This window comes from Medicago sativa, chromosome 4 (assembly GCF_051527215.1).
Source record: "Medicago sativa cultivar Bolivia chromosome 4, Bolivia_mono, whole genome shotgun sequence".
Taxonomy (NCBI): domain Eukaryota; kingdom Viridiplantae; phylum Streptophyta; class Magnoliopsida; order Fabales; family Fabaceae; genus Medicago; species Medicago sativa.
This window is the reverse complement of record NC_140752.1, coordinates 54,689,046-54,699,943: the sequence shown is the minus strand read 5'-3', so window position 1 is coordinate 54,699,943 and position 10,898 is coordinate 54,689,046. Positions and strand designations below refer to the sequence as shown.

The 10,898-nt window shown below is 36.7% G+C and overlaps 1 protein-coding gene and 1 pseudogene across 1 annotated transcript; both read right to left on the bottom strand.

Annotated features, from left to right (window-relative positions):
* Positions 1 to 215: 215 nt before the first annotated feature.
* LOC146929909 (uncharacterized) lies at positions 216 to 9,889 on the bottom strand (annotated as a pseudogene).
* LOC146929910 (uncharacterized) lies at positions 5,649 to 7,190 on the bottom strand. Its single transcript, XM_085700851.1, is given in 1 exon segment — positions 5,649 to 7,190. A coding segment is annotated over 1 exon segment (1,542 nt).
* Positions 9,890 to 10,898: the final 1,009 nt, after the last annotated feature.

The window sequence follows — 10,898 nt, the reverse complement described above, 5'->3', positions numbered from 1 at the left end:
AAATGTATATAAAATGCGTAAACATTAATAAGGAAAAAATAAGTATGCACTAGTTTCACCACATAAAAGTCATATTATCATATATTTATATAAATTACATAATGTTAGTTATATATTGGCCACAAAAAATTGGCGTTACAATTTTGATCACAAAATATATGTTGGTGTAATTTCTACCAGAAAAAAAAGGACTAACACCGACAAAAAATCACTCATTAATGACCAAGTGATTGGGGAAGATCAAGTGACATAGAATCTTCTTCATCTTCCGGAATAACTTCAAATTGTTGCTTTGCTTTTTCGGGAGTGTCGCACAATATAGGTTCCGCTTTGTTTGACTCCTTTTTTAGTTGCGACGATTTCTCTCCCTTTTCAATAATCATGAGATTTTGGAACAAATCATGTTGATCCAAATACTCATCTTCCCAAGTCACTGCCTCTTCATTCTTGTGATGGTGCCACTCCTCCGTAGATGATGGAGGTAGTGGACAACCATCCTTCAAAAAAATAAGCAGGAAATGATTCGGAATTACCTCAAGGCACATGATGAGATTTTTTTGCTTAGCCGATGGTGGCCCTCTTAGTGTGAAATAAGATTCCGGATTTCCAATTGCATGATTTGTCAACAAGACCAGACACCTATTGTAATAATTAGCGACAGTGTGTCACATGTCCGGAAACGTCAACCACTTATCAACATGTGCAATACCACTCATATTTGCGGGAGGATATAAGCTGTCGCGTCATTTTTCGGAGATCAAGGCTATTTGATTAGCGTCTGACTCACTAAATTATTTCACGACTGAACATTTTATTTTTTAAGTAAAAGGGGGAAAAAGTTCAAAATACCCCATATTGAAAGATTTAGGGTTCGGGGGTTGGTTACATAAAGGGAAGGTATTAACACCATTTATGTTCGTAGTACTCTACGAGAACCTTTTGATTTTATTTAACTTTTTGTGCTTAAACTTGCTTGATTTTAAAAAAGAAATTTAGAGTAGTGATTAAATAAAGGAAAAAAAGAAAGTTTTTTATTTACATTTTTTATTGATTTGAAAGGACAAGGTCCTTTGCCTACGTACCCGTAAGGGATCAAAACCTCGTTGTTCGGGGTAGAAATTGACGTTTGATTGGTTTTGTGTTTTATACTAGTTTTGAAAAAAGTTTTGAAATAAAAAAATCAAGTGGCAAATAAGAATTGGTTTGTATTTTTTATATTGAAAGAGAATAGACTTGAAGTGGAATTAAAATTGATTTGAAATTTGATTAAGAAAATAAAAAAAAGAACGATCACTTGATTGATAATCAAGGTTTATTATGAAAATATTTTTGTGGTTTTTGTTATTTGAATGTTTTTGTTATTTTGAATGTTTTTTGTTATTTAGAATGTTAAATAAAACCTAAAACTAAAGCATGAGAATTTTGTAGTGAGGTTGGATCACCACAAAATCTCTTAACCTAATCTAATTTTTTGCATTTTTTGTATAACATAAGAGAAAAAAAAAATCCCTTGAAACCGAAAGGGACAAAAAGGAGTAGAAAAAGAAGAAAGACTCGTAAACACAAGTCGAAGGAGAGAGGAGAAAGGAAAAGCACAGGAAGCATCAACTGTGAATTTTGAGGTTCGGAATACATTGTGTGAGCTCTCTATTTATAGAGAAAATTCACAACTAATAAGTGAGAAACTTTGGGAACAAGTAATTCATCTAGTACAAAAATATCTCAATTGTGTACCAAAATATGTCATGTTGAGTACAAAAATATATTATTCAGTACATTAATATGTTATTCAGTACATAGATATATATTATTGAGTATCAAAATATATTTCAGATCAAGCACTAAAATATATTAGATTGCCTACCAAAATATTTCAGATTGTGTTCTAAAATATTCTAGATTGCATTCTAAAATAATTTAGAAAAACTTGGGGACCAATAAAGCACTTTTTAATAATGACCAAATAAATTATTTTAACTTATCATTTCCAAATAATATTTTTCTAGTGCTTACTTCGTTCACACAATTATGTACCCCCCATTAATTAAAGATACACCCCCACTATATAATCTTAGGTCAAAAATTGGGGTATGACAGATGCCCCTATTTAAGTTTCTTTGTCCGGAGATTTGAAGATGGAATCTTTGAGTTGACGGGCCGAAGAGACTTAAATACAAAAGTACACCAATTTTGGAGCTATGATGTTGTGAATGTTAGTGATGCAAGACATGAATGCAGAACGACAAATGTGATTCGATTGGGATAAGAAACAACAACGGGATACCCAAGTTCGTTAAAGAAAGGGATCTGACTCTGCTGGGGAATTACAGATTCACTGGGGAAGAGATTGTCTACTACCGTATTGGTTTGGGACGATAGCTTAATGAAGACAAGACTTTTTAGCGACATCTCTTGAACAACTATGTTGGGGATGACACCATTGAAATTGATTAGTGTCATCACTGGAACAACTAAGCTGGGGATGACACCATTGAAATTGAAATTGATTAGTGACATCACTGGAACAGCTAAGCTGGGGATGACACTATTGATATTCCGTAATCTGATAAACCGGGAAAGACACATTTGATATTCGGTAAACCGATAAACCGGGGAATGACACACTTGATATTCCGTAATCCGATAAACCGGGGAATGACACATTTGGTATTCCGTAATCCGATATACCGGGGAACGACGCATTTGAGATTTCGTAATTCGATAAATCGGGGAAAAACACGTTTGATATTCTGTAATCCGATAAACTGGGGAACGACGCATTTGAGATTCTGTAATCCGATAAACCGATGAAAGACACGTTTGATATTCCGTAATCCGATAAAATCGGGGAATGACATATTTGACATTCCGTAATCCGATAGACCGGGGAATGAAATTCTTGATATTCCGTTATCCGATAAAGCGGGGAATTGAAACACTTGGGGAATTGAAACACTTGACATTCTGAAATCCGACAAAGCGGAGAATTGAAACACTTGAAATTCCGTAATCCGACAAAGCGGGGAATTGAAACACTTGAAATTCTGTAATCCGACAAAGCGGAGAATTGAAACACTTGAAATTCCGTAATCCGACAAAGCGGGGAATTGAAACACTTGACAAGATAAAGGTTGAGTGAGGACCGACCTGAAAGGATACACCCAAATAAGACTTTGAGTGACTGATGCAACCATGTATGAATGATGTGGTGTATATGTTGTGTATGAATATGTGAAAGTATTGATGCATGAATGTATGAACATATGAATGCATGAATGTATGGACGTAACTTGTGTGACCGTATAAAACTGTATAGGACAGATGACTCGATGAAACGATACAAGACAGGTAAGATGAGAGGTGGACTAACATCGCAGTACAAACACTCGGCAAAATTCCTTGGAGCTGCTATTATTGTGAACAAAATCGAGCCGTTGACGGGGTAAAACCCGGCACAAGGTAGTAACTGATGCCTCCTTGGGATAAAGCTCATTGTTGACCAAAAGTCTGGAAGAAGTCGTCATTTGTAAGCCAGCGCAGAGTGTTCTTCCACTGGTATGCCTAAACAGTCATACTGTTTTTTTTTTTTGAAAATCCCTAACTTTTGCCTGGACTGCCCTTTCAGGTTTTCAGTCCACCGAGAATATATTCCTTTTTTTTTTTTAAAATCCCTAACTTTTTGCCTGGACCGCCCTTTCAGGTTTTCAGTCGACCGGGACGCTCTCTATTGCCTAAGCCGCCTTTTTAGGTTTTCAACTTAGCGAGCTTTGATTGATTTTTTGTATTTTTTTTAACTTACTGACAGCATCTTGCTCAAAGCAGGAGTCCTCTCCATAGTGCTTAGCTATGTTTCTCTTCTGGAGTGTAACCGTTCTCGAGGCGGATGCGAATGTACGCTTCACCTACTCACGAGTTCAAAGAGGGTGTGTTTGTTGTTCACACTTTTCAAAAGATGTAAAAAATGTTTTCTATTTTGAAAAAATTTTGCTTCAAGTATTGTCATCGAAAATAGAAGAAATTTTGCAAATAGAATAAATGAGAGTTCCAAATAAATGGGCACAGGCTCAAATTTGATGAAGTGAGTGGTGGCCTGCCAATGGCATGGCCCCACGGATCTTTGAAAAATGGGAAATGTTAACCAGTGCCCCCTGGGCACTGGTTAAGGAAACAAATATAGTAACATCGCGTTGAAACTTGTGCAATCAACTCATTAAAAGTTTAAAAAGTATTACTTTTAATTTTAAACTTTCTTTTTTTGGGTTCCTTAACCCGTGCCCCAGGGGCACCGGTTAACAAGACCCTTGAAAAATTTGGAAAATGGTAAATATATGGGAAGGTACATTGAACACAATAACTGTTATTCTCCCTGACAATTTTGAATGCCCTGTTCCAAGTCTTTGATCTGCAGATGCTTCGAATCGGAGGTCTTTGATAACAGGTATGCCCCATGCATCGAATCGGAGGTTCTTCGATAGCAGGTAAGCCCAAAGTGGATTGTGCCTAACCGGATGCAGTTACTTTGTCATGATCCTTAACTTTTACATAGATTTCCCTTTCGGGTTTTCAATCTATCAGGATAATCATTTTTGTTCATGTCTCTAATTTTTGCTTGGACCACCCTTTCGGGTTTTCAGTCCACCGAGACGCTTATTTTTGCCTAAGCCGCCTTTTAGGTTTGTGACTTATCGAGTTTTTATTTTAGACAAAGTATTGCTTGACTGCACCGGTATTCACAGGACGTGCAGGTTTGTCACCATCCATGGTCGTAAGAATCATTGCACATGGGTCTTCATAGTTAGGCGTTCATTTGCCCATGGAGTCTGGTGGAAAAGATAGTACGTTTTTGGGCACAAAGTCTCCTTCTTGAATTTCACGGGGACGAACCTTCTTGTTGGAAGTTTGTTTAAACTTCTTTTGATATAGTTGTACAAGGTCGTCTTGTATTTTAAGTTCAATCAAGCTTAGACTTTAGCAAAACTCATATTGACGGGACTTTCAACCTCCACGGGAAGTGCCGCCTCCATGTTGTATACTAAGGGATGAAGGGGGTTGTCCCTGTTGAAATGTGTAATGAAGCACGTTACTCCTGTGAGGCAACGGTAACATCTCATGCCAGTCTTTGTAAGTGACTGCCATCTTCTGACAATCTTCTTGATATTTTGTTTGCAGCTTTGACGGCTAAGATGCCCCGGTGGCGAGAGATCTTATCAGGAATCTCTTCATTCTCCTCTTCTTTAGTCTCAGATACAAGGAACTCAAAGTTAGGAGAGAGAGTACATGGTTAATGTGTTCAACGGGCTTATCAATGTTTAATCTGCATTTATGTTTGATTTTAGAAAGTGAATGATTGTATGCAGACATTTGGAAAAGATTATTCATTTAAGGTTCTTTGTATTACCATTTTTCCATAAAAAGCACAAAACAAAACAAAGTCAGGATCAAAACGACATTTTTATTAATGATGACAATACTTAAAGCAAAAAAGCCCTACATAAGTTCACTTTCGTCTCGGGCAGGACGAAAGGATATTTTTGAAAAGCGAAAAGTAACAAACAAACATTGATTGAACGAAAAGCAGCGGAAGTAACGTCAACATCGACCCAATTACGGCGAACCACTCCATGTGACACAATGCTAGGTACTGGGATTTAACTTTGCACATTTGGATTCAAGTCTATGAAGGACAGGATCTTGGCTTCGACTAAGTCTTGAACTGCATTCCTCGAAGCATAACAACGCTCGACATCGTGACCTGGTGCCCCTTGATGAAAGACACATGAGAGGTCGGCTCTAAACCCTGCTGGCAATCTTTTGGGTATCGGAGGAGGCGGCCTGGTCTGGACGTAATTCCCTTTGAGTAAAGATGGGAGCAACTTAGCGTACTTCATTGGAATCGGATCAAATCGAGTCCTTGGAGCCCGTTGTCGAGGTTGTTGCTGCTGATACGGTTGTTGAGGCTGATAAAGCGGTTGTTGAATGGCATTGTTAGTGGGTGTAATAGCAGCCACGTGTTGATGGGCCAGATATTTTTGCTGAGGCCGCCTTTTCACCATACTAACTTCCTGCTCTTTCTTTTTCGAACTACTAGCGGGGACACTTTCTTTGACCAATCGTCCTTCTCGGACTCCTTCTTCTAACTGTACACCCACACCGACCATCTCTACAAAGTCTTTGGGCGCACTTCCGACCATCTTCTCGTAGTAGAACTGATTGAGAGTCTTTAAGAAAAGTTTGATCATCTCCTTCTCTTCTATACTTGGGCTGACTTGGGCAGTGACATTTCTCCACCGCTGAGCATATTCCTTGAATGTTTATTTGTCTCATTGAGTCATAGCCTGAAGATCACTCCGGTCTGGAGCCATGTCTACATTGTAGTTATATTGTTGCACAAAAGCATCACACAAATCCTGGAAAGTTCGGATGCTTGTCTTGTCCAGATTTATATACCACTTCAGGGCGGGATTAGCCAAGCTTTCTTGAAAGAAGTAGATAAGGATCTGATCATCTTTAGCATATGCGGACATTTTTCTGACATACATTGTTAGGTGGTCTTTAGGGCATGAGCTTCCTTTATACTTTTCAAAATCTGGGACCTTGAATTTGTGGGGTATCCGGATATTTGGTACCAAGCAGATGTCATAATCAGTCTTCCCAAAAGTTTCTTTCCCATGGATAGCTCTCATCTCCCACCGCAACTCATTATACTTCTCTTGGAGGTCATCAACCCTGCCATAGGCCCCCACACTCCCAGAATGGAAGATTGGTTCCTCTTCTTGTGGGATAGTATGAATGGCAGGTGCTGAATAGGTCACAACAGCTAGAGGAAACATCGTAACTTGCTGAGGAACATGAGTTGCACGTTGAAAAGTAGGCATTGGACCTTCATAAGCAGAAGGGCAGAGTATTTCACCAGCAGAAAAGGGCATGCCCCAAGGCATGGAGCGTTGTGGTGCAGAGTACTTCGGAGTGTCGACATAAAATGTCCATTCAGGGCCAGTAGAAACAAACGCTTCGGCCTCGGAGCTGACAGGCGGAGGAGGAGGTGGTGGAGTCTGTGCAAGTGGAAACAACTTTACCAGATTAGTTAACTCTTCCATCTTTGTTTTCATAGCTGCCAACTCATCCAACTTGATATTCACGGCTGTCATCTCTTCATGGAGTGCCAGATTCTCTTGCTCGAGACGTTCCATTTTCTTCTTAATATTTGCTCGAGTGCCGTACAAGATAGTTGACTGGTAACGAATGCGTCGGGCCACTGTTGAGATGGCTTAACCTTTTGATGAAAAGAAAATTTTGTGAGACTCAGATTTTGAAACTATGAAATGCAAGATGATGCATGATATGTTTATGTAAAAATAGACATGGATTTTTTATTTATCGAAGGACTTATCAAAATGATTTGTAAACATTGTAGAATAGCATGGTCTTATTTGAAAATTGTAAAGGTATTGCAAACGGTTCCCTCTTCAAAAGTAAGACCAAAACCAAGGAAGAAAAAAAACAAAAGCTTAGTTAAGATTTTTGAAGTTGTATTTCTTGGTGTTCCTTCTTACAAGGTCTATATCTTTGATGTTTACAAAAACTTATCTAAGTCCTTCAATATTTAATGAGAAAAAAAAAGTTTGTTTATGAATGAATGCATGTATGCATGATTATGCAACAAGAGCAGTGAAAACATGGTGAGGAATAAGTACATAATATTGGAGTCAAGGGTAACAACTCCATTTGGTAAGGACTATGGTTTTAATTGAACTTGTATCAAGGGTTCTACCAAGTTCTCAGAGTTATCAACCACTTCCGAACACTATCGGGTTACGGAAATACTTCCGATCCAACAATGTTCGTAAGAAAGTCTCGTCTGAGTGTAGTATCACGTATCAACTAAAAAAAAATTACTCATGATTAGCCACCGCACTACGTCCTAAAAGGCCAAGAGGGGTTTAAAGGTAACTAAAGGTCCTCAACTTCGACGGTCACTTGAAAATAACATGCCAAACACGAATACTCAAGCCAACATAGTATATTTCCAAGATCCCTCAGTTGAGTGGGGTTATCACATGTGTCACAAACCAAAATTCACTCTTGGAAAGGCACTATGATTATTCACTCTTGTTTGCTTTTAAAAAAGAAATTTAGAGTTCACTCTTGGAAAGGCACTATGATTATTCACTTTTGTTTGCTTTTAAAAAAGAAATTTAGAGTAGTGATTAAATAAAGGAAAAAAAGAAAAAAATTTATTTACATTTTTATTGATTTGAAAGGACAAGGTCCTTTGCCTACGTACCCGTAAGGGATCAAAACCTCGTAGTTCGGGGTAGAAATTGACGTTTGATTGATTTTGTGTTTTTTATTAGTTTTGAAAAAAGTTTTGAAATAAAAAAGCCAAGTGGCAAATAAGAATTGGTTTGTATTTTTTATATTGAAAGAGAATATACTTGAAGTAAAATTAAAATTGATTTGAAATTTGATTAAGAAAGAAAATAAAAAAAAGAACGATCACTTGATTGATAATCAAGGTTTATTATGAAAATATTTTTGTGGTTTTTGTTATTTGAATGTTTTTGTTATTCTGAATGTTTTTTGTTATTTAGAATGTTAAATAAAATCTAAAACTAAAGCATGAGAATTTTGTAGTGAGGTTGGATCACCACAAAATTTCTTAACCTAATCTAATTTTTTGCATTTTTTGTATAACATAAGAGAAAATAAAAAAAATAAATACCTTGAAACCGAAAGGGACAAAAAGGAGTAGAAAAAGAAGAAAGACTCGTAAACACAAGTCGAAGGAGAGAGAAGAAAGGAAAAGCACATGAAGCATCAACTGTGAATTTCGGGGTCCGGAATACATTGTGTGAGCTCTCTATTTATAGAGAAAATTCACAACTAATAAGTGAGAAACTTTGGGAACAAGTAATTCATCTAGTACAAAAATATCCCAATTGTGTACCAAAATATGTCATGTTGAGTACAAAAATATATTATTCAGTACATAAATATGTTATTCAGTACATAAATATATATTATTGAGTATCAAAATATATTTCAGATCAAGCACTAAAATATATTAGATTGCCTACCAAAATATTTCAGATTGTGTTCCAAAATATTCTAGATTGCATTCTAAAATAATTTAGCAAAACTTGGGACCAAGAAAACACTTTTTAATAATGACCAAATAAATTATTTTAACTTATCATTTCCAAATAATATTTTTCTAGTGCTTACTTCGTTTACACAATTATGTACCCCTCATTAATTAAAGATACACCCCCACTATATAATCTTAGGTCAAAAATTGGGGTATGACATAAGCCATTTGAAATGTAGTTATAACGATCCTCACCTGCATATATTCCCACATAATCGTCTCTATGATCTTTCAACTCTTGAATAAGATGTCTACGAATCATGATATGACTTTCTTCGGTCAATCCCATGAACTCAGCTATAGCCCGAAATCCACAATGTCCATCGCCTATAACATCCACCACTTTTTCAATAAATGGAACCATGAACTTTGGCATATAATCAATAGGGCTCAAAACAGGAATAGACGTTGGAACCAGAATAGGCTTTCGAACCGGAATAGGTTTTGGAAACTGAGTGGGTGGTGGAAGTGGGGAATGTGATGTTTTACCAAGATGAGCACCCTTTTTTTAGAAAATGATGAATTTGTTGGCGACGGTGATGGTTGACTATCCGAATTTTCGAAATCAACAACCTCCCACAAAGAAGGGATTCGACTAGTCGATGTCACTTTTGCTCTAAACCTCGCAATATCCACTTTTTTCTTGGCTCCTTTGGTTGGTACTTTTCGTGGTGGTGGAGACAACATGGTGGTGTTAGGAAATGCCAACTGCCACAAAACCTCTTTCATTTCAAGCTTCATTTGGTAAGGGACTTTCTTGAGACGTTTTTGAATACCATTCTACTCATCCTCGACAGAAAAACCATCTTCAATACTTTCTTGGCCCATACATAATCTATGCCAATGATGGTGTATCTCATCCAAAGGAAATAACAAAATACGGTCGTAAACAGTTTCAAAGGAAATAACAAAATAAAACTGAAATTGAAAAATTAAGGTTCTGAAAATTACGCAGCTAAAGGTCCTTTGCAAGTGAGTGTCTCATGTGCTTTTCTAATTCTTAAGCGGAAAAATTGCCAAAGGTTGTTGGGCCTGTGACATATGATTTCTTTTTTTTCCTCCTTTTTCTTCACTTTTGCTTTTTACACCCTATGTTCCTGAAACACATTAAAATACCAGCAATAATCATGCAAAATACAATAATTGACACTAAAATAAATGGAAAACAAACTAGTTAGACAGTGTATTTTGCATGTTATCAGTGGGATGGCTACTTTTTTCTTCATTCTGCCAATTTGTCTACTTTGCTTATGAAACTGATAGCTGCTTTTCCTTCGTCGCAAAAAAAGACCAAGAAAACTCAAGGTACGCATGTCAAAGAAATCTCAGCTTTCTAAAAATTGTTTAAAGTTGTATATAATCCAATAAACACTAGTCGAACTGTAACTGAAGCTGCACTAGTTTTAAACAAAAAATGATCGAGAAAGTTCCAAAGTTAAAATTACCTTTTAACGTAAAGGATAAGTATAAATTAGCTTTGAAATTTCATTGTATCAAATTTCAACCTTTACTTAGTGCATACTTTGCTTTAGCTTTTACACCACCATTTCCCACTTGGTTTAATTTTGGTTATAATGAAATTCAAAAGAAATCAATTAAGGAAAGAGTGGTTTGGGCTAAGTGTGATTTACACAACTTCAAAGGACATTTACACATTGACCTTCAACATATCGAAGCTCGATCACTTTATAAAGTTTTGTTTCATTTTTTGCTTTTCATGTTTTTATCTAACATGTGTTAAATATTTGAG